Source organism: Protopterus annectens, chromosome 13.part0, assembly GCF_019279795.1.
Source record: "Protopterus annectens isolate FY-2018-M chromosome 13.part0, PAN1.0, whole genome shotgun sequence".
NCBI classification, from domain to species: domain Eukaryota; kingdom Metazoa; phylum Chordata; order Ceratodontiformes; family Protopteridae; genus Protopterus; species Protopterus annectens.
In genome coordinates, this window is record NC_056747.1 from 817155285 (window position 1) to 817180629 (window position 25345).

The 25345-nt window shown below is 40.3% G+C and overlaps 1 protein-coding gene across 1 annotated transcript in view; it reads left to right on the forward strand.

The window, feature by feature from the left end:
* Nucleotides 1-25345, forward strand: part of INTS2 (integrator complex subunit 2) — a 1434855-nt gene that overhangs the window by 1286714 nt on the left and 122796 nt on the right. The window contains exon 20 of the mRNA XM_044054536.1: nucleotides 10759-11007. Within this exon, the coding sequence (XP_043910471.1) occupies nucleotides 10759-11007 (249 nt within the window). The remainder of the gene's footprint in view (nucleotides 1-10758; nucleotides 11008-25345) is intronic.

Genomic DNA, 25345 nt, shown 5'->3' on the forward strand with positions numbered 1-25345 from the left:
ACACCTAGCATTTAGCAGCATAACCTTGAGGTTGTTTTTAGATGGAGTTTTTATGTCTGGAATTTTGTCCTTGAGACACTGCCTAAAAAAGGCACTATGGGGGTGGCAAGAGCCTTAGCCAGTAGCCGAAATCCCAGGGGTGACAGATGAAGACTATCTCTGGCAAAGCATCAAGGTCTGTCGATCATGTCCTCCCAGGCTGACAAATACTGGATCCCCTTAGAAAGACAACAGAAACTAAGCCAGTTATTGAAGTCAATCATTTTCTGTTTGTATTAAGCCATCATCCTAGGTGAAGGTATAATGCTGCTTAAGACTAGGGACATACCTGCCTGAGACACACAGTCCGAGAGCTCAGTCATGTCATATCAACCAGAGGAGAAGTTGTGGATGGCAATTAATAAAGAGCTGAAGGATTTTATCTGGGAGAGGAATCAGCAAGATTCAAGTGGAATAAACTGATTCTTCCAATTGAAGAAGGCAGTTTGGGATTACACGATTTGAAGGGGTAATGTTCTTCATCTCATATTGCTGCAGTCCTTACACTTGGGTAGTCCGCTGTCCTCGAATATCAAATTTGACTGACATCATACAAATGCGCATGACCGACGTCATATCCTCAGTCTTTTTTTTGCCGCATGGTCCGATGCAGAAGCAGCATTGCAAGTGCCGGTTGGCGTTCTGAGATTTTTCGATTTAGAAGTTTCAGACCAAGTTCAAAGTTGAGAATATTTTAGTTTTTCTTGCCTCAGTCATTTACGGATGTCAGAAAAGCATTTCTTGTGGAAACAGATACGCATAGAGATTATCATACTTTGTGTATTCCTTGCTTAGGGCCTGAGCACGGCGTTGTTGGCTGTCGCTCTTGTGCTAGATTTAATAAGCACTATAAAGAGAAGGTTGGATTGTGCAAGGTTAGTCTTTGGAAGCGGTGCAACTATAAAATGCGCTAGAAGAACCAGAGGTGTCGGTGGAGCTGGTGGCTCCACTGGAGTTCTTTGTGTTCCCAGGGTGAGACCTTATTATTGCAAGATGTGGCCTCTCAGGAGACAAGTCAGGCTGAGGGGGCTTCTCAGGTTACTATACTCCCCTCCCTTCCTAAGGTGGCTAGGCCCTCTCCTTCTGTTTCAAAGGCTTCTCCCAGGGGCAGGCCAGGTTTAGCTTCAGTTGGTGTTACCCCTAGCTCTTCAGGTACTGTGCCCAAGAAGCATATGCTTAAAATGGCAGAAGATTTGATTACTTTGATTAGGGTTTCTATGCCCCCTCCTGATAAGAGACCTAGGGTGGAGCCTGAGCTGTGGGGTTTTGAGCAGGCTTCAGATGTTTCAGAGTCTTCGGCTGAAGACTTGCAGGAGTTCTCTCCTTATTCTGATTCTGATGTGGATGATTCTACTCCTTCTGCTACTCCTCCTGAGGATTTTTCTTTTTCAGAAACTCTTCATTCCATGAGGGAGCATTTTAAGTGGGAAGGTCAGGACTTCTCTGATTCCAGGAAAAGGCTTAGGGAATTTCTGTTTTTACCCCAGCATAGGCCTTTGGCTATACCTCCTGTTTTGGATGTAGTGGAAGATGTTTTTACAGAGGCTTCTCTTAATCCTGATTCTTTGCCTCCTGTCCCTGTTAAGCCGGATAGGTATTACAGGGTGCCTATCTTTAGGGCAGACCCAGAAACTGTTAGCCAGGGGCCTAAAGGTGTTAAGGCTTCTGTTGTTAAAAATCCGGTTCCTGCAGACAAGGAGGCTAGGGCCTTGGATAGATGGGGAAAGAAAGTCTATACTTCTTCCACTCTTGCTATGAGGGCTCTGAATTGCCAGTTTCACATGTTGAAATACCAAAACTATCTCCTTTCACAATTGAAGTCTAAGGTTGATGCTCTGGCAGTAGGTATTGATTGTAGTTGCAAGATTTAGTGCATGTTTCTGAACAGGTGGGTAAGCATTCTTTGCAATGTGGTTTTGGCCTCGTCTAGGGTGGCTGCCACTGGGTCAGTTCTTCACGCCTGGCTGAGGGATCAGAATTTGTCTGAACATGTTAAAACAAGGATGCTCCTTTACAATCTGACGTGTTGTTTGGTCCTCCTGTTGAGACAGTTTTAAAGAAAATGGAAGACAAGGCTAAGTCTATGCAGACTGTTAAAGATTTTTGCAGGTCCAGCCTCCAAAGTTTAGTAGAAATTGGCCTACTAAAGGGTGGACGATCCTTCTTATGATTCCCAGTCTAGGGGTAGATCTAGGCGTGGTCAGAGCTCAGGGCTCTTTCAGGCCTAGAACAGGGAGTTCTCCTGCACAGGCTGGGTGAGGGCAGGGGTCAGTCCTGACCCAATGACCTACCTTTTCAGCTGCCAGAGCCTGCTCGTCTGGCAGCACCTTTGGGGGGAAGGTTGGCACTTTTCAAAGAAATTGGAGTTTAATTACCCAGGACAGATGGGTATTGGATATCATACACCACGGCTACAGGTTTTATTTCCATACCTTGCCTCCTTTCAAAGGCATGCCAGTCGTTCCTCCTCAACAAAGAATAGAGGCTCACAAACAGGTTTCTCTGTTGCTCCAACTAGGCCATACAGCCGGTCCCTCTGCCAGAAGTGGGCCTTTTATTCGTTCCTAGTACCAAAGAAGGGGAACACGTGGAGACCAATTTTGGATTTCTCTATCCTCAACACTTATCTGGACATTCCCAAGTTCAAAATGTTGACGTTGCAGCAGCTTTTACCTCTGCTGGGCAAAGATAATTGGATGGTAACTTTGGATCTCAAGGAGGCTTACCTTCATGTTCCTATCACACTAAGTTGCAGAAAGTATCTGCTGGGACTTCTCACTATCAGTTCTCTGCATTGCCCTTTGGCTTATCTACTGCGCCCAGAGTGTTCACGAAAGTTCTGGCTCCAGTGATAGCTTTCTTCAGACTGAAAGGAATACAGATCTATCCTTATTTGGACGACTGCCTAATTTTGGCTCAAGGAAGGGAAGAGCTTCTTCATCATTTGGAATATGTGATAGCAGTGCTAAGATGCCTGGGGTATTCTGTGAACGAAATAAAGTCCAGTCTAGTACCCTCTCAAGACATGTGCTTTCTGGGTGTGAGACTGAATACAGCATCCCAGATGGCCTTTTAACCCCGGACAAACAAAAGAGTCTATCCCTTTACTTCCATCAACTATCTCATCAGTCCGGGCTGACTGCAAGGACAGTCCTTCAAGCCTTAGGGTTCATGGCATCTTGTATTCTGGTGCTTCCCAATGCCAAACTGCATATGAGGAAGCTACAATGGTATCTCAAAAATGTATGGACACAGCACTGCCAGGATCTGGACACTGTCATTCAAATAATACCTTGCATTCAAAAGGAATTTTTGTGGTGGGCTCAGGAATGTCACCTAAACAAGGGACTCTCTGTGACCCAGCCAGAGGCGAGTCAGATTTTAACGACAGATGCCTCAGACAAAGCTTGGGAGCTCATCTAAATGGAAAGTGGATACAAAACAAGTGGCCTGTCAGACTACAACATCTACATATCAACATGAAGGAGATGTTAGCAGTCCAGTTTGCATTAATAGCTTTCAAGGAATTACTTCTTCCAGGACAGGTGTTGATTCTAACAGACAACACGACTGTCATGTGGTACATCAACATGCAAGGATTCTTATCCTCTATGCAGGCAAGCAATGATTTTGTGGGAGACTGCTCTCAGTTTACAGCTCAATCTTCAGGCAAGGTTTCTGCCAGGAGCACAGAACTGCTTAGCAGATGTGTTGAGCAGGCAATTATGGATCCCCACAGTGGAAACTGGATCCTCATGTATTTCAGAAATTGACAGTGTCATGGGGAACTCCAGACATAGATCTGTTCGCTTCTCCACTAAACCATCAGCTGCCAAAGTTTTGCACAAGGTTTCATCCCACAGCTTGGAGAGTGGATGCTCTTTCTTTCAATTGGAGCAATCTCCATGTGTATGCCTTTCCACCTCTGCCTCTCCTCCCAAAGGTACTTCTAAAAGTCAGACAGGACAAGCCAATGATGATTTTAATAGCTCCGGATTGGCCTCGACAGCACTGGTACCCATTACTGAGAAGTCTGGGAAGCCTCCATGGCCTTTGCCTTGATTCCACACCTGTTGGAGGACAGCCATTTGCTAAATGTCAAGCTTCACTCTCTGCACCTAACAGCCTGGCATATTCTGTTTTGAACCGTAGTGGGCCTCCACTTCCTCAGCAAGTTTTGAATGTTATTTTGGAAGCTAGAAGGCCTAGTACAAGGAAAGTGTCATGAACAAATGGAAGAGATTTTTATTTTGGAGTGCAGCAAAAGATTTTGATGTTTCTGAGCCTAATTTGTGTGTGGCTCTTCAATATCTTACTGAGTTACTAGACAAAGGTTTGTCTTTCTCTTCTATTAAAGTTCATGCTGCAGCAATTTCAGCTCACTATGATTTGCCCACCCACCATTTTCTCATCCTTTGTTCAAGCAATTTCTTAGAGGGGCAAGAATATAAGACCCCCGAAGAGCTCCTACTCCTGCTTGGGATCTCAATTTTGTGTTGGAGAAACTCACTCTACAACCTTTTGAGCCTGCAGCTACTGCTGAGTTGAAATATTTATCATGGAAGACTGCTTTTTTGTTGGTCATTACCTCTGCAAGTAGGGTTTCTGAATTACAGGCCCTTATGGCGGTTGAGCCTTTCTTGATTTTCCATAAGGTACTAATCCTTCCTTTATGCCTAAGGTGGTTTCTAGTGTGGCTTTAAACCAAACTATTCATTTGCCTACTTTTTATGCAAATCCTCAAAATAAAGGGGAAAAGATTTTGCACACTTTAGATGTTCACAGGCAGTTGCGTTATTATTTGGACAGAACTAAAGGGTTCAGGCAGTCTCAGCAGTTGTTTGTTTCTTTTGCTTTGAGTTCTCAGGGCAAGCCTGTGTCAAAACAAACTATTTCTAAGTGGATTGGGTTTTGCATTGCTTTCTGTTATTCCCATCATGGCAAGGATTCCAGCTGGGATTAGGCCTCATTCCACTAGGGCTACTGCCACTTCAACAGCTTTTGGGGAGTGGCAACCAAGGATATTTTGGAGGCAGCTACTTGGAGTTCTGTGCATACTTTCTCTAGGCATTATCACCTGCCACTTTACTCTAAGTCCAGGGCTGGTTTTGCCACTGCTGTTTTGCAGGGCATTTTGGCAGCTCCTGCTTCCTTGTAGTTAGCCATCCTCCCTTACCTCTGCTTTGGGATTCTACCCAAGTGTAAGGACTGCAGCAATGTGAGATGAAGAACATAGTACAGTTTTGTACCTACCATAAATGTAGATGTTTCCTTCCCTCTGTAGGTAGAGGTGGTTGTGTGGGTTGGGTTGTACATGTTGTGTATATTGTATATATTGTACATATAGTTAGTGCAAGGGTGGTTGGTTGGTTGTTTGCTGTCTTTTGGTTTTGACCTTTATTGTTAGGGTCTTCTGACATCTGGGGCAAGAAAAGACTGAGGATATGTGATGTCAGTCAAAGATATTCGGGCCGACCGAGGACAGCGGACTACCCAAGTGTAAGAACTGCAGCAATGTGGATCTTCGAACATCTACATTTATGGTAGGTACAAAACTGTACTTTTCAGAGCTACACAGTTAAGGTTCCTATACATAGCATGAGCAGAAACTTATAATTCAGAGTGGAAAGGGCTGATGATGAAACCGGGAAAGCTCAAGAAATAAGGAAAGACTGGGATATTGGATGCAGGCCTTTAAGTAAAATAACACTAATCGTACAGAATATTGCAAATATTGCATCTGTAAAGTAGCAAGAAATTAAAACTAAGTCCACACGGGAATGGAGAAAGAAGATTCTGCCAGTAGGGATGACTGCAATTAGGGATAGGCAAGAGGAGTCTGGTATTTATTGAAGAAAGCTGGTGAAAGAACCAAGGTATTGGGAGCAATTGATTAGAGAGGGAAAGGTAATAGAATGTGAAGAGGCCAAGAAATTATTTGGATTGCAGGATAGAGATTGCCTATACTTTGATACTAATCATTGATGCAAAGAGAAAGAAATAGGGAATTCCTAATTGCAAGACCAGCACTGGTAGAGTTTTTAGTAGAATCTAGAACAGAAGCTGCTGTTAAAAAAGGAATAATTAGTAGAGAATACAGAATATTGCATGATAAATAATAAGAATCAATCAGAGGTGGTTAGAACGTATTGGGAAGAGAGAGAGTAGATAAGCAATTCACAAACAAACAATAGGGTGATGTATGTATGTCTCCCAAATATGCAACAAAGTCTAAAAATGTAAGATCTTTGCTTGAAATTGTTACTTGGAATTGTTTACTTAGGTATTTTTCTACCCCAAGTAGACCCCAAATAATTTTTCCTCAGGTAGACAGCAAATGTTGGAGGTGTGATGGGGAAGAAAGAGGTGACTGGGAACATATTTTCTGTGAGTGTAATGAGTTGCCAGATTTTACAGATTCCCTGCAAATTCCTTTGTCAGAGATACTGGGTGAGGAAATTGGTGTAACTAAGGAAATTTTTTTGAGCTATGATAAAGAATCTGAATTGCCTAGACATAGCAAGGCCTTGCTGAGTCTAATTATGGTGGCTGACAGAAAAGCAATTACTAGAAAATGGCAATCAAAGTTTTATTTGGATAATCCCAAACCACCTTGTTTAATTGGAAGAATCAGTTTATCCCACTTGACTCTTGCTATCTTCCTCTCCCAGATAAAATCCTTCAGCTCTTTATTAATTGCTAGAATTAGTGAATATAGTAACAGAGATAAAACAATTGGAACTGGAATCTTTAGAAGAGAGTAGAAGTAAATTACATAGGAAAAATGGGGATTTTGGTAGTAATACACGTAGATAATGAACAATGTTTAAAAGAAGGCAGGTAGGATTTGAATGAGCTATATAATGTTTGACTTACAATGACTGGAGAGATTATAAGTGACGTATAAGGTTTGCAACTAAAATTATGTCAGTATGGTTTGTTTTCATTTATATAAAACAGTGTAAGAAACTTCTCTGTGTGTATAAGATTTTCAGTCCATGTATTTCTAGTTAATCACTGTATATTAATCAGATCAGACAGTAGTAGAAGTAGCAAACTTAAACTCGTCAAGTCAAAACAAAACAAAAAATAATAATAGAAAATATATAATTGTACAGCATTACTAAGTATTCGAAAGTAATGCAAGCAAGGCAGGCAGTCTGTTTCCAGTCGAAAATCCTTTATTAAGTACACAGACAAGCGATCCAAGTAAAACAAAAATAGAGTAATAATTTCCTCACAAGCTTTCCAAATATATATATACTTTTTATTAGGCATGGGAGTGGTTTATTGTGCTGTAAAACAGTGTTATTGGCACACATGTTAAATTCACATCCCTTCCCCATCAGTGTGACATTCGAGCTGGTCCTGCCCTACTTAGTAGCTGTCATAGTAATATATAACCCTTATGTACTTTAAAATTTATGATGTGGTACCGCTTATTTAACCAGATTATTAAGTAGATTATTAAGGCTGTGATTTTATCCAAGACAATGTACTACATGGCTGGAAATATATCTACCTTAGTTCATTTGGCAATCAAAAAATATATATAAATATATACATATACATTTTGCATGTAAAAATCAATTTCTATTTTCATAACCTATTGTTAACAAAGATCGCTTTCGTCGTTCTAGACTTCTTCAGGTCTGTGTACAAAAACCCTTAAAATGTATATAATTGTATAACTCAGTATTGTTTTTACACATCATTTTGAATAAAGTGGAAAAAAGAACCAGACGAAAATTAAAATAAGAAAAAATGTATGTATGATGGAAACAAAATATACACTTAAATTACAACTGATTTAAAACGGTATTTAAAACCAACTGGTAGAATAAAATAAAATACAATTAGTCATGTAAACAATGTGGCAGTTTTCTAAGTTCCAGTGCACTTTTAATTGAACAGTAGTAGTTTAGTCCAGACTTTCTAAAAGAGTTCAGCTTTAATTGCCACATGAGTTCATGTTTCTCCAGAATATTCAGGATGTCTCCTTCAAGATCACCCATGTCTGTGTGATCCAGGATGTGGAACTTAAAACATGTGTGTCTTTTATGAAGAGAAAGGTGTTTGGCTAGTGAATTATTTTTACATCCAGAGCATGATAATTTAATAAAGATGTTTCTTGTTTAAAAAAAATTACCATACATAATGTTATATTCATAAAGTAGCAGAAAGTATTCTAAGATGTAAGCAAACATGGGAATGGAGAAAGGAGATTCTCCCAATGGGGATGACTGCAATTAAAGGTACAAGAGAGGGCTGGAATTTACTGGAGAAAAATGGCAAAGGAACCAAAGTACTGGAAGCAAATAATTAGAGATGAAAAGATAATAGAATAAGAGGAGGCCAGGAATACATTTGGACTGCAGCCTAGATATTGTCTTCCCTGACAAGGATTGATATCAGAATATAGGTAAAGAAAAAGAAATGGGGGATCCTAAGTGAAACACCAGCGCTGGTAGAGTTTTAGTAGAATCTAGAACAGAAGCTGATGTTAAAAAGGGATTAGTAGGGCACATAAAATATTGCATGATAACTATAGACATGAGTCAGAGAAGGTTAGAAAGGACTGGAAAGAGAGACTGGATATGCAATTCATAAAAAAACAATGTGAGGATATATGTACTGCTCCCAAATATGCAACAAAATCTAGAAGTTTTAGGGTCTTTGCTTGTTAAGTGTTTCCATAGGTATTTTTGTACACTAAGCAGACTCCAAAGAATTTTTCCTCAGGTAAATTACAAATGTTGTAGGTGTGATGGAGAAGAAAGAGGTAATTAGGGAACATATTTTTGTGGGAGTGTAATGAGCTGGCAGACTTTAAAAATTCCCCGCACACTACTCTGTCAGAAATACTGGGTGAACAAATTGGTGTTAACTAAGGAAATGATTTTCTTGAGTTGTGATATAGAATTGGAATTGCCTGGACAATAGCGAGGCCTTGCTGACTTTAATTCTGTTGGCTGCCAAAACAACAATCACTAGAAAATGGAAATCAAAGTCTAAACAAACCATACTAGAAGTAGTGAGTATAGTATCAAAGACAAAAGAATTGGAAGTGGGTTCTTTAGAAAAGGGTAGAAGAAAATTACAAAGAAAAAAGTGGGAATTGTGGAAACAATGCATGCAGAATAATGCTCTAAGGGAAGCCTGGAACTGAATGAGCTATGCAATGTTTGATGGACAGTGACCGTGCAGAAAATTATATGTAATATATAATGTTTGCAACTGAACATATGTCTGTTTTTTTTTTCATTTATGTAAATGCATGATTGCCTTTGTCATAAGTGATAATTCAATAAGGATGTTTCTTGTTTAAAAAAAAAAACCCTGGCACCAGTCGTATCCTTTTGCAGGACTTGTTGAATTCAAATATTTCCATATCTAGATGATTTTTTAATACATGCACCTTATCAACAGATCTTTTTACTTCATCTCAGTTTAGCTATTTGTCTCCTCCAGAGTCTTAGGTTGACGACCAACTTCAAGAAGTCCACACTGGAACCTGCCCAAGACCTGATTTTCTTGGACAAAAGACTAGACTCCAGCTGCATGCAGCTGTTTCTAGCTTTAGATAAGATATAATGTCTCTCTAAATATTTTCAGTCCCTTGTACCCCTTCAGACTTGCACTACAACAGAAATCGCAGGACACAGAGATTCATAGCTGCAACCCTGCCCATGGCCCCCTCTGCCAGACTTAGTATAGTTGTGTAAGAACTTACCATAACAGTAAATGTCCTACTGATCACTGTTGTAGTACTTTCTCCCACCTTGCCATCCCCTTATCTGTCTTTCTTAACCACTTGTCATGTACCAAGAGAGAACCATTTTCTGCTTTCTCCCCACTTAGTTGACCTTTACTTCCTAATATCTTCAGGTGTCTCTTGGCATCCTAGGTTTGAGATTGTCTGAGGTTTTTATGCTCTTATGCCAACTTATGTACCATTATGCCCATCTACTGTTGTAGTAAGGTCTTAAACAACTGTACTATATTTGTATGGTGCTTTTCTTCTGTTAGCACCTGGTGGCTTGCTCCTCTTATAACCTATACATGGGTATTGAGGACCCCCATATGTATGAGCTTTCCTGGAAGGAAGGGAGATCCTGGTGTGGATTATATGGGGGCGGGGTTCTGAGCTTGCATATCCAAAGGGGGGGAATGATAAGGAAAATAGTCTATAGGGAAGCCCTGAGGTAAGTGGTGGCAGACAAAAGAAATTTAATTTTTGAAGCTATAGAACTTATCTGAAAAAATTAACTTTAAGCAACTTTTTACAGCCTGTTTATTCCAAGTATAAGCACAATGCATTGATCGATTGTTTTATTTTCATATATTTTTTATGGATTTCATTATCCCTTGATTTTGAGAGGCCAAAGTGATAAATTAAGTTAAATGGTGGTGTAATCAAGTAAATCTCTTTCAGCTACTGTAGATTTTGTAAAATATTTGAAAATAAGGGATATTCTGTCCCTTGCCAAGTGAAGGAAACATGTGTCTGATGTGTATGTCTATATTTGGAGCACATTCACTACTCATTTGAGGTTGTAATATTGTATGCTGTGGCCATGATGGATTTTTTTCCTTTAAAATTCTCTTACACTTCCCACTACAGTATTAGTGACATTCAGATGTTAGTTTTCCTGAACTTGTTGTTTCCTATTTTGCATCCTTAAGAAACTAATTTGGAGTGTTACCTGTTCATTTTAGGATAGTGCAGCTGTACAGATTCTTTTGGAAATCTGCTTACCCACAGAACAGGAGAAGGCACAGGGCCCTCGCCCTGAGAGTCTGCTGAAAAGCCTTCAGAGTGGAGCTCCCCGATGTCCATCTGAGTATACAGAGCAGCAAGAAGACGGCCTTTTATGTAACCTACGAGAAGTACAGTGCCTTATATGTAGTTTATTACATCAGATGTTCATTGCAGACCCCAACATTGCCAAGCTGGTTCATTTTCAGGTCAGAACCCTTTTAATTTGTGCGTAAAATATGTGTTGTATAGTAATCAGAACAACTGTTTTAGATGACTGCTTCCTCTGAATGATGCTAAGCATTATACACAGAATTAAGCACGAGTTGGTTAGAGTTTACACACATGAGACAGATTGCTACATAAACTTAGAGTAAAGACGTCAAGATTTGTAAATAGCGTCCTAACTACTTTTTTATTTATTATGTTGTTGAAAGTTGAAGAACTTGTTGGTTTCATTTTATGTTTTGTACTTGCTGCAGTGGAAGGAATGTAGGATGTATCCAGAGTTAAAGATACTTACCATTTTCAGCAGTCCTGGGGAGAAATTTTTCCACATTTAAGTTACGCATGATGTACATTTATAATTGCAGTGTAAAGACATCGATACATGAGCTCATTTACTGATTTTTTTAAATATTTCTTACATGAACATCGCATTTTAATACAAAAAAGAGAGAAATGTATATAAATTGGCTAATTACTGTGAAGAGAAATAACACACAATAACAATTAATGTATTTTATAGCATGATGATTGCTGGGAAAAGATCAAACTGTTTTTTTTTTTTGAGTTTAGAAATTTATAGACAGTCAAGTAGAATGTAGTGTAAAAATGATGAGAGATATGAAAGGAGTAGTTATGGAAATGAGCAGGAAGATAAACGGATAGAGGAGGAATTGTAGTTAGTGGTGGGGTGTGAGAGAAGGAATAAAAATGAGAGTTTGGAAATAAGTGCAGTATGAGGAGGAGAAATAAGGTACAAAAAGATTGGGAAGCAAAGTCGCTGTAGGGGATGGAGAAATGTAATCTGAGTAAAGCTAGCCAGGTAAGCTGGAAGAACAGAGCCATCTTTGGCATAGATGCTGTTTATGCAAAGTTTTGAAACTATTGTTTCACTGTTGCAGTCATCATATTTGGGTTATCTGCTTGCAGTAGCCCTTAGTCAGCCTGATTGCGTCGGTTGCTGTCTCTTTTTCTGTGACGTCAAGTCGTCAGGGGTATAAAACATGCAGCCGACGCCATTACATCAGTCTTTCTTGCCATGCGGTGCCCAAAGCAGAAGCAGTACGCAAGTGCTGGTCGGCCGACTTCTGAAATTTTCATTTTCGAGTTTCAGAACCGAAGTCTTCAACTAAAAGCTAAGTACCCATTGGGAAAACTTTTTCTTGCTCTAAACCAATGTCATTAAAAGTAAATAATTGCATTTCTTGTGGAAAGCAAATACCTCATAAAGATTTTCATTCGTACTGTATTCCTTGCCTAGGCCCTGACCATGATGTACCTCACTGTCGGTTTTGTGCCTTATTTAAACCACACACTATCCGTCATCGGTATATTTTTGCTTCTAAATATTTTGGTGCTCGGTTCAGTTATCCTGCTATTTCTTCGGCAAACCATCCGACTACCGACATTCCGAAAAAACGCTAAGATAAAGACAGAGACAGGCTGCCTAGGTCCAACACCGCCGACAACTCTTCTCCTAAGCCAGTCGCCAGTTCGCCGGTACTCAGTGATGTGCTTTCACAGCCCCTGATACCCGCTACTTCAGATTCGCAGGCCTCTACTGAGACCCATTAGGAGTCCGGTATGCCGCGAGATGCTTTAACTGTGGAACCTGCGGATATGTCTACCTTGGATGGGTCCGGAGCCGCTGTGAAGGCACCGGCTTCTGAGTGTGTATTCAGGCCTACTGACTTGCATATTAAACCGACGCCATCTTCTTCTTCAAGGCCTAAAACTCGAACCATGCCTAGAAAACTGATGCCCAGACCGCATGGTCAGGCCTCTATGCCTAAAAAATAAATGATAAGAATGGCTGAAGACCTTATTACTTTAATCAGGTGAAGCCAACCTTCCCCCTCTAAGAGACCTAAGACTGAGTTTGCTTATGGTACTTCTGACCAGGATTTTGAAATTTCTGTTTCCTCTGATGACCAGGATTTACCCTTAACTACCTATGAAGATTCTGATGCTGAGGACTCTTTTCCATCTGCCCCCCCCCCCAGAGGATTTCTCTTTTGGTGAAACCTTGCATACTCTTAGGGAGCATTTTCGTTGGGAAAGTCAGGATTTCTCTGATTCTAAAAAGAGGTTTAGGGATTTCTTACTCCTGCCCCAGCACAGGCCTTTAGCTATACCTCCTGTACTGGACATTGTTGATGCCTTTTCTGAAACTAGCTTGGCCCCTGACTCTCTACCTCCTGCTCTCAGAAAACCTGATAGATATTACAGGGTTCCTGACTCTCACAAGTTCCTTTTCAAAAATCCTACTGCAGATCCTGAAACCATTTCACAGGGACCCAAGGGCATTAAAGCTACTACTGCCAAAAATCCTACACCCTCTGATAGAGACTCCAGGGCGCTGGATAGATGGGGTAAGAAGGTATACACTTTTGCAACTTTGGCCATTAGGGCCTTGAATTGCCAGTTTCATAAAGTATCAGCAACATATTATTGGATTGCTTAAACAGAAATTTATGTTGATTCCTGATTGTGCTGAAAATAAGGATTTACATGATTTAATGCATTCTGCTGAACAAGTTGATAAACATACTTTGCATTGTGGTTTTGATTCACTAGAGGCATCTTGCAGGGCTGCTGTAACTGGGTCTGTACTTAGAAGGCATGCTTGGCTTAAGGAGCAATCCTTGCCAGATCATGTTAAAGCAAAATTACTGGATGCTCCCTTAAATCAGGACTGCCTCTTTGGCAACAAGGCAGAAGTTGTTCTTAAAAAGATGGAGGAAAAAGCCAAATCTATGCAAACTGTTAAAGATTTTTTACAAGTACAACCTCCAAGATTTAGTAGGCATTGGCCTTCTAAGAATTGGTTCTTTTTTGCCTCTTCCAGACCTTCTCAGTCCAAACCCAGATCCAGCAGAGTATCCAGGCTTCAGTCCCAGGGGACGCACAGGACTAAGCAGTGGAGGGCCTCCACTTCCAAATCTGGGAGTAATAAAACTCCCCAGTAGTAAACTGTCTCAATGGCTTCCTTTTAAAACTTCCAAGCACTTCTCAACTGTCTGCTCCTTTGGGGGGAAAGATTGCACTTCATGCAAAGAACTGGGGACTCGTTACCCAGGACAAATGGGTTTTAAATATAGTTTCCCAAGGATACAGATTTCACTTCCACACATTACCAACTCCAAAAGGTTGGCCGGATCTACCTCCAAATCAGTGGGCAGAGGCCCAAAAGCAAGTACTCTCTCTCTTAAGCATAGGGGCTATTCAGTTGGTACCAGAAGAGGAAAAGGGACAAGGTTTCTACTCGAGAATTTTCCTGGTACCCAGAAAAGACCATTCATGGCGTCCTGTCCTGGACCTGTCTACTCTAAACACCTTTTTGGTGATTCCAAAATTCAAGATGCTGACTCTTCACCAGTTACTTCCTATGCTAGGCAAAGATGCCTGGTTGGCAACGCTAGATTTCAAGGAAGCATACCTGTACATCCCAATCAGGGAATCTTGCAGAAGATACCTACGCTTCAAAGCAGGCTACATGCACCATCAGTTCTCTGCACTGCCCTTTGGCTTATCTACTGCGCCCCGTGTATTCACAAAGTGCCTAGCTCCAGTCATTGCATTTTGCAGGCAAAGAAATATTCAAATATACCCATACCTGAACGATTGTCTAATTCAGGCAGAAAGCCAGGACATACTTTTGAAACATCTGGCCTTTGTACAAAGGGTGCTAACTTGTCTGGGGTACACCAGAAACGAAAAGAAATCACACCTGGTACCCTGTCAACAAATTATATTCCTGGGAGCAAGCTTGAATACAACTTCCCAGATGGCTTTCCTCACGCCAGAGAAACAAATTCAAACAAGTGGCCACAAAAACCCTGCTATCTGCAAGGCAAATACTACAAGCCTTGGGGGTTCATGGCCTCCTGCATTCTTCTAATTCCATGTGCAAGACTGCATATGAGGAAACTACAGTGGTATCTCTAAAAAGCCTATGGTGTCAACATTCTCAGGATCTAGAAGCAATGATTTTATCATACTTTGCCTACGCCTCGAGTTCCTTTGGTGGGCAGAAGCCTGCCACCAAAACAATGGACTACCATTCACACTACCCCCTGCCGCCCAAACCCTAACAGACGCATCAGGCTATGCATGGGGGGATCTCCTGGCAGGGAATCCAGGTCAAATGCATGGCATATCAATCAAAAAGAAATGTTAGCTGTACAGAATGCTCTGACAGCCTTCAAGGACAACATTCTTCCAGGACAATTAATGGTAAAGACTGACAACACCACTGTTATGTGGTACATAAACAAGCAGGGGGGTACGCATTCTTACCCCCTCTGCAGACTAGCCATGGCATTGTGAAACACAGCCTTGAGCTACCATGTGCATCTACAGGGTCAATTCCTGCCAGGGAAACTAAATACATTGGCAGACGAACTAAGCAGAAATCTTATGGACCCACATGAGTGGAAACTGGAACCAAGGATTTTCAACATGTTGACAAGCAAATGGGGGAGCCCAGATATAGACCTGTTTGCCTCCCCCCAGAACTACCAATTGGACAAATTTTGCACAAGGACTCCCACAGGCAAGCTTGGAAAGTGGATGCTCTGTCCTTCAGCTGGAAAAAAACAATCAGTTTATGCCTTTTCCTCCTCTGCCTCTGCTCTCCAAGGTACTACTAAAGATCAAGCAAAACAAACCAAGGACGATTTTGATTGCACCAGACTGGCCACGCCAACACTGGTATCCCCTCTTGCACAGTGTGTCACTGTTGGCCCCATGGTACCTGCCTCAGACTCCTACCTTGCTGTCTCAGCAGGTGAACCAGATTCTTCACCCTTGGCTTCAAACACTGAACCTAGCAGCCTGGCTAATTACCTAATCTCTCCTTTACCATCCATCAGTAAACCAGTGATGGATATCATTTTAGAGGCAAGGAGGCCTAGTACTAGAAAATCGTATGCTGAAAAATGGAAAAGATTCTGTGCCTGGAACCAGTCTCAAGGGATGAGCACAGCAGTGCCCAATTTACCTCAGATTTTACAATACTTAACTGAGATGCTTCACAAGGACCTGTCTTTTTCCTCAATAAAAATTCACGCCTCAGCCATTTCAGCTCATTGTAACACAGAACCTCCCCTCTTCTCCCATCCACTGCTCAAGCAGTTTCTTAGAGGGGCCAAACATTTAAGACCACCCAGGAGAGCTCCAACTCCAGCCTGGGACCTTAACTTTGTATTGGAGAAACTCACCCTTCCTCCTTTCGAGCCAGCTGCTACTGCAGATTTAAAATTCCTTTCTTGGAAAACAGCTTTCCTTTTAGCAATCACTTCAGCAAGAAGGGTATCTGAATTACAGGCCCTTATGGCAGAGGAGCCTTTCATCATCTTTCATGCGGACAGGGTGTCCCTCAAGACCAATCCCTATTTCATTCCCAAGGTGGTATGCAGTGTGGCCCTTAATCAATCCATTCATTTGCCAACCTTCTTTCCTAATCCACAGAACAAAGGGGAACAGATACTGCACTCCTTAGATGTGCACAGACAACTTAGATTATACTTGGACAGGACTAAACCTCAAAGGAAATCTGAACAACTGCTGGTGGCATTTGCTGCAGGGACAGAGGAAAAGGCTATTTCAAAGCAAATCATTTCTAAATGGATAGGCCATTGCATTTATTTCTGCTATAAGCACCATGGAAAACCTATCCCACAGGGGATCAGACCCCATTCAACCAGGGCTGCATCTACCTCTACAGCCTTTTCTCAGAGGCATACCTACCAGGGACATCCTAGAAGCTGCTACCTGGAGTTCTGTACATACTTTCACCAAGCATTACCATTTGCCAGTTTTCTCTAAATCCAGAGCTGGCCTTGCCACTGCAGTCTTACAGGGCCTTATAGCTGGTCCTAATGCTATCTTAAATTCCTTCTCCCATCCTTAGCTTTGGGAATCTACCCAAATGTGATGACTGCAACAATGAAACACAAAGAACATAGTACAGTTGTGTACACTTACCAAAAATGTAGATGTTCGAATGTATGCACTGTTGCAGTCTTGGTTACCCTCCCTCCAGCCCCCTGACTTCTTTTGGCTATACCTCTTCTCTCCTTTACTATGCTTAAAAGCTTTTTGGTGTATTTGCTTTTTTGTTGGAGGTATAACCTTGTATATTTATAGATTTAATTGCTTCCCATTAGGGGGGCACCTGACATCTGGGGCAAGAAAAACTGATGTAATGGCGTCTGCTGCATGTTTTATACCCCTGACAACACGGAAAAAGAGACAGCAACCGACGCAGGACCCAAGACTTTGTTAATCAGGCCGACTGAGGGCTACTACAAGCAGATAACCCAAATGTGATGACTGCAACAGTGAATACACTCAAACATCTACATTTATGGTAAGTGTACACAACACTACTTTTTACTGATACATAGTAAAAGTTTATTGCTAGAGTACAGTAGAGTATTTTGTAATTCTAGGCATTTGTCGGGACTACTTCAGTGTACCGAAATTACAGATTACCAAAACTTAGAACTTTGAGAGGACAACATCACAAGTTCAGCACAACAAAAGCTTACAGTACTGAAATTGATAAATGAAAAACCAACTGCGGATGTTACACACCACTACCGACACTCTGGAAATCAATAGCTTCAGTATTTTTTTCTCAAAGAATTATCAGCTGCGGATGTTACACAGCACTTGGAGCTTCTGAATGGAGATCGCGGTACAGTGGGGATCAGGAAATTTACCCTTTTCCCCACTGTAGTGTGATCTCAGAGTTGGTATATATAATTTGCAGAGGTTGTGGGGGTTGCAGGGGGGCTTGCACCCCCCCCCCAGCAAAAACTTGAAAAAGGTAGAGTTTTGGGTTGAAATAATGTTTCAAATGGATAGATGTCATGGAATTTATTAAAGGTATAGGAACAGTTTTGAATACTTAGAAATGGAACTTTTATTATAAATAGATGTCTGTCCCTTCAAAGTACACTGTAATTGATGGGAAGTTTTGCAGTATACGCTGAGGACTTTTCAGCTGGTAATTCTTTTGAGAAAAAAAGTGGTGGTGTGTTTTCATAATAGTGTGTAGGGTGTCAGGAGTGGTGTGTAACATTTGCAGCTGGTTTTTCGTTGTTATGAATTTCAGTATTGTAAATTTTCATTGTACTGATGTTTCGATGTCATCTCAAAGTAGTTTTAAGTTTCGGTAATCTGTAATTTCGGTACACTGAAGTAGACCCCATTTGTCTGGAGAATATAATAGGTTGTGGACAGTGATTAGTTCTGAGTACATAAGCTGGTTTGGGAATTCAAGCCAGTTTAATTGTTTAAATCCAAGGCAGTAGTGTGTTTTATAAGGTTGGTTGGTTGGAAATTTAGCTATTTTTAGTAGCAGGAGGCTAGTTTAGCTTTGTACGTATTGTTGATATTTGTTATAATAGGGAAACCATGTAATAAAGAAGGAAAGAAGGATGTTGCTGCTAAGATAATCCTTTTTGATCTGTCAGGTAGTGTTTGGCTCTGTAGAGGGAGCCAAGTTTTTAGTGAGTTTTTTTGATGGAATGAAGTATTTGGTGATCAAATCTGAGGTTATCTGTTATGTAGTTTAGTTTGGCTTATGGTTTCTATTTGTGTGTTATTACTTGAGGTAATATGAAATGTGTGTCTCTGGTTAAGGTGTTGTTTTGGAGTAAATAGCATACGTTTGTTTGTTTGTTTTTTACATTAAGCAGCAAGTTACAATTTTTTAGCAATATTTCAATGTCAGTAAAAGATTTTTGAGTGATTTTTTTGTAATTTTGTTATGGATGAGGCAGAGCAGATAAGGGTTGAATCGTTGGTATATTGTACGAGAGTGGCAAGTGTTTTAGCAGTAGGAAGTTTATTTATGAAAATATTAACTAGAAGGAGGCCGAGTATTGAACCTTGGGGAACAGCAGCAGGGGTTGGTTGAAATGCTGAAAGTTTTTGTTGCTGACAATTGCATAAATTACTGTGAAATCAAGAGAGGGAGGGGGAAATGAGACCTAGTGTTGCAAGTTCAGAGAGGAGCTTTTGGTGGGACACTGTGTCAGATGCTTTGGAAAGGTCAAGGAAAAGTGAAGAAACAAGGTTGCCCTCATTTCTGTAGTGATTTACTGTGTTGGTGAAGTTGTGGAGGGCAGTAGTAGTACTGTGGGAGTCTATATTCGATCACCGAACACTTAAAAAAGCGAACGGTGATTAATCGAGCCTGTGTAAGCGAAAGCTTACAATGTCGAAGTGCCAGAGCAGCGATCTTTTTCCAAGGGGGAAAAACGCTGTTCCAACAAAAAAATAAATAAATAACAATTTCAAACAATAAATTAAGTAGGGGGCTTCAACCCCCACCCCCCTCCTTAAATATACCAACTCCAAGACTGCACTACAGTGACGAATACGGCAAAGTATCGAAGCAGCCAAGCAAATTCTTGCCCAGGGAAAAAATTCGCTTAACAGCCGCTTTGATATTTTGCATTTTCAACCTTTTAAGTTCGATCAAGATGCATTCGAAAGAATGCGTCTTTGGTCTTCTAATATAGACCCTACTGTGGTTGTGCCTGAAACTGTGCTGGGTGTTGGAGAGGAGGTTGTGTTTAGTTATATGTTCCATAATCTGACAGTGAATACATTTCTCAAGGATTTTAGAGAGGGATTATAGGATAGCAGAAGGTCTATAGTTTTTAACTCTGTTGAAGTACCTCCTTTGTGTAGGGGTATAATAATGGATTTTTTCCAGATGGGTGAGACGTAGTTTTCAGTTATTGACTGGTTGACTAGAATATAGACAGGGAAGACTAGTGCATCTTCACCTATTTTGAGGATCTCCATGCAAAGGTTATTGGCATTTGAGGTTGCTTTTAATTTGGCTAGTGTGTTTTTTATAGTTGATGTTGGGACGGGCTGAAAACTAAAAGACAATATGTTGCTTTTGAGAACAGATTAAAGTTGGAGTGGAGAAGTGAGGTGATCATTGATTAGTGATCGAACTGACTGAATAAAATGAGTGCTGCACTGAGTGACAGTGGACCCTTTGTTTGAAGTAGAAGGGCAGGTTGTAGTGGTATGGCCGGGTGTAATAGTTTTTTTGAGTTTTTTTTGTATTTAAGAGTAACAAGTTGACCATAATTTGGTGGATATCATTGGTGATTTTGCAGGAAGAGGGTCTGTGTGAAAGTAACTGCTCATTGCCATAGTGGCACAGTATTTTTATTTTTACAGTGTTTTACTCCGGCTGAGTTGTTGACTGTGTGTTTGTGTAAGAAATGAGACCAGCAAGGCAGCACAGAGTTCAATAGATCTATTGAACTCTGTGCTGCCTTGCTGGTCTATTTGGAGCTCTCTACTTGGTTTGGACCGTGCATCCCCTCGTGCATAGGACTTGGTTTACTCTCTTTGTGTAAGAAATGTCATTGACTGCTATCTCTGCACTCACACAATAATGCTGGGCATATACGTAACTGCTGGGTAGCAGCTATAGATGCAGTTAACAAGTAATTGTCTTTCAAAGTTAAGAACATTTAGACCTTTATAGCTTCTCGGGGATCTGGTGAGCCCCACATCCCAGACTCTGTAAATGGATTTTGATATGAACTTAGTGGAGGCCTCTGGTTTCAACTACACCAATTCTAAAACCAGTCTTTCTCAGGTTGCTGTAGGTTGTATGGGGGGCTAGGAAAGGTGTGGCCATTACCTCTTTGTTTTCCTCACAGTCAAACCTCCAAGGTGTGTACAGGTATTATAGGTTGTGTTTGGCCTGGGGACTGTGTGGTAATTTGTTTCTTCTGTTTTTCTCACAGACTTCAGAAGTGTGCAAAGAAGGTTACTATAGCTTCACTATGGACAGTGTACTGTCTAGAAGCAGTATGAATGGAGTACATTATGGTGAGCATTAATTTTTGTTCACTTTTCCACATCAGGTGCTTATACAGGTGGATGCCTTTGAGGGGTAGAGGTGAGGAATAAGGAGGCATACTATGTAAATATATGATAGCAGTCACTACAGATACATGTATGTGGCCATTTGAATCTCTGCTTTCATCTTATTCTTACACCAGCAAGATGACATATAGTTATTGTCTTCTTTTTTTTTTTTTGGGGGGGGGGGGCAGGCAGTATTCCCAGACTGGACTTATGTAGCCTGTCAAACATTTGTCTTTCTCACTTACTTGTGAACTACTATGCCGCGGTGGTACGGCGGTAGTGTCATTACCTCACAGCAAGAGGTTCTCCCGTTCGATTCTCGGCATGGCTTTCTGAGTGCCTTCTGTGTGAGGTCTGCATGTCCCCCCCACGGTTGGGTAGCATTCGAAAGACATGTGTGCGTAAATGGGCATGCCTTAGTTGAAGGTTGGGCTTCGAGCTGACACCTCGGCGTTTCGTAAAAATCTACTGCCAATCATTAGCGGACCGGAGTTCCGCTGTGGTGACCCCTTACCGGGAAAAAGCTGAAAGACAAACAACAACTTACTTGTGAACTACTATTTTGTAAATTTTGAACATTGTCTTGGGCACAACTTATGCCTTCCTTAATATAAAAAAAAAATGTTCTTACTTGCTCTTAATTTTTGTTCAGGCCTTCATTGGATCAAAAGGTTGGAAATATGCTCTAAAATGCACTTCAGAGCATCTATAACTCTGTGGCTTAAAAGACTTGTTTCCTACACAGTTATTATTCTGCTGTCTTGACCAGGTAAAGTGTGTTGAAAAGATGCATGGGAAAACAAAGCTGAACAGCAACAATACATTTATTTTCTTAGTCATATTTATGTTCAAGACATCATTAGATGAAAATATTATAAAAAAACTTTAAGATGCAATTCAGAGTATGAAAATAACATAATTTCTTGAAAAAGCTGAAGAGTGAGGCAAAATGTAGGAAAAGGAAAAAAAGAACAAATGTGCATTGTGTAGGGAACCCAGTATAGTGTGGGGTTGGGGGGGACAGGGCACTAGAGCGCAGGAGGATCTGTTCGGGGGGGGATGAAACAGTAGGCAGTGTGTGACACTCTGAATCCCTTTATATAGGGCACCGTTTCATATACGTCCAACCCTGTACATAAGGTTGTTGTAACATGTCATCATTGCAACAAAATGCCAGTCTCTGTATTTCTTTGAAAGATGGCCCAACATAGTGATGCACACAGGTCTGTCATAAATTTAGAACATTGCTGCTACAGTTCACTCTGTGAGTACTACTTTTCAACCTCTGCAGCGTGAACTAAAAGGTTGCTTAGGAGTGGTGGCAGTGACAGGGTGATGCTTAGACTGGAAGTGTCTAGAGGCCTTCAACCTGACATTTGCTTGGGCTCCCAGAATGTTAAAAGAAGCCCTGAGAAAACATCAGCTGGGCAGAATTGCCCCTTATCAGTGGAGACCTGGGGAGAAAATCTCATTGAAAGTTAAATGAGATTACAGAAAAATAAAAAAATATATGAAATGAAAAATTACATATGTAAAATAATAATGAGATAGATACAGTCTTTGCAGCAGGCTGGAAATTCACTAAATTCAGATATAAAAATCACAGCATGAATATTGGGGGGAAAGGTTATATATGATACAATCTCAAATTGCTCAAGGTGTATCTATAGGGTTATGATCAGAGACCCAGTCATAATATTTTGTAGTGAATAGAGGTCTCTCTCCTCCACATACTACCAGTTAAAGGGAAAAAAAGTGTTTTGCTGACTTTCAAAGCCATAATGCACTTAGCAGGCACTGTCAAACAGACAGGAACACAAGACATATCTTACGCCAGGGACAGATTAGTGGCAGAGGTAAATAGCTGTGTTTCTGCACTAGAAACAGATTACTGGCATAGACAGCAGGCAGAAACAAAACTGTTTAAACTTTGCAACTGTCATTTGCCAGCCAGCACTATCAGGTTTTAGTACCTAGCACAAGAGCCGATCTTAACAGTCACACTTAGGGGGAGCTTAACATTTGTTAAATTCAGGCAACAAATCGGATCTTGCTTTACTGAAGTGCTTAACTAGTTTGTCTTTTTTTCTGATATTGGAGTATAATCTGTGCTCCATGCACTGCAAATACAGTTAATAGCACTGGATTGATGGACAACACTGTGAGAAAAGAACAAATATTTGAATTTATAAAACAGTCAGGATGAGATATTAGTTTTTTATGAAGACTGTATTTCTGTACTGTAGAAACAGTATATTAAAATAATATTAATATGCAAGATATGCTTTTAAAGGGATAGGCTGAAATAGTTAATAGCGATAAAGATGATGGGGAAGGGGTAGAGATGGAATCGGAGTGTGTGAAAGGTGTATATTTGTTATACTTTAACAAAAACAGAATTAGGCAGAAAATAAAGTGACCTAGAAGATCTGGATGTTAAGTCTCTCAGTGTGGATTCTACTGTTTTCAAACCTTCTGTTTGTTGGGTCTCTGTGATTCTAAATGCCATGTTATTTTCAGTCAAGGTATCTTGACAGTTTGACTTCCAAGATGGCTGCGCATTGAGTAACAGCTTAATTTCAGCGCTCCCAGTGTGAAAACAGAAACTCAGAAGAGAGATCCAATAAACTCGTATTTTGGGGTAAATTTCAGTAACTGGCTAGTAAATGCACTGTCTGGATGCCAGAAAAATGAAAATATTCAGAGAACCTGAAAGAAAATCAATCACAAAAGGTAAATTCTGCAACTATTCAGCAAAACCAGTGCAAGCTCCACCTTTGGTTTAAGACAAAAGTTCCAGTAACCTAGAGGAAAAAAATAAATAAAATTTACTCAGAGCTGATATTAAAATAAATGTGGACTGAAAGAGTACATCATCTCAAATGGATTGTGGGAAAAATGGAAGATATTCAGATGAGGTGATAAATCTGCAAAATTCAAAGGTCAAAATGAAGAAAAGACTGGCTGAATAGGAGACTGCTCAAGAAGAGGTGTTTCAAAAAATAATAGAATTAGAGGACAGAGCACGTAGGGAAAATTAAGATTTTCTGTTGTACCAGAGAAACTGGAAGGAACAGACTGTATTAATTTTATGAAAACACAAATAAAAAACTGGACTGGTATTCCACAACAGGAGTTGTTAATTGAAAGGGCACATTGTATGTATACTCTAAACCTGGCCATGAGAATGTCGCTATACCTTTAATAGTAAAGATGCAGTCCTGCCAGCAGAAGGAGTTGTTTCTGAGAAAACTGTGGCAGAAGGGCAAAGTGCTAAAAGTGGGAGACAATAGAGTATTTGTGGGAAGTTATTACTCACTGTACAGGCAGAAGAAGATTAAATGTATTCCACTAATCAGGGAATGTTGAGAAGCAGGCATGAGATTCCTGTATTTTCAGAATATTCTTTTTTGCAGGGACAAAATCATTTTTTGATGCAGAGCATGGTAAGGAGGAAATACAAAAGTTTGCCCAAGAAAAAGTGAATCATGAAACAAGGAGATTCTGCTTCTTCTTCTTCTTGTAGTAAAGATCACAGTGAGACTGTGCCAGTGTTTTGAATGGAAAATGCTTGAGAGACAGAAAAAAGCGCAAGAGTTGACTAGAAGAACTAGGAGTATTTTGAAAATGAAGCAGAGACTGGATTTGGGAGATGGAGATCAACAGGAATAAAACTAGCAAATCAGAAATTGACAAATAAATGTTAGGATTACAAAGCATTTGTTATATTTGTGAAACATGACAGAACACAATAACCTGGAAATATTGGACTTTTTTGACTTTGGTAAACTTGTAGGGACTCTAAAGCATATGCTCTACTTCATGCCATTAATGTTTGGAAGAACATTTAGGAGGGGGAGAGGACAGAAAGAGATAACGATAACTGTAAGGAAAACAAAATTTTGTTCTTGGTAGTTTTTATAATGTATAATATAATCTGCATGCTGTAAAATTTTCTCAGTTATTTTTTGATGTAATGAGAATAATATAATAAACAGATACCTCTATTTTTTCCTTCTTTCTTTCTCTTTGTTCAGTTTTAAGAAATGTAGGCACTGCAACGTAAAAAAAAAGTCTGGTCAAAAGAGCAAGATACAAGAAAAATGTATGTGCTTTTTTCATATTTGCATAGGGGAATGACTGGTTTAAGGCCCTTGGCTTGCTCTAGTAACAAGTTTTAAGAGAAAACAAATAAATGAAAAAGAACATTGTCTGGCAAATAAATGAGTGCTTGTAGAAACAACTGTGCATCTGGTTCTCGTGTCCATGGAGACAACCAATTAAGAGCAGTAAAAACCAAATAATTTATTCTTTCATTGGTTAGAAGATAATGTTTCTGAAACCAAGAGGTTTTCCAATCTGGGAGCGTAATAAAGATAAGACAAAACCAAACAACACTTGGCA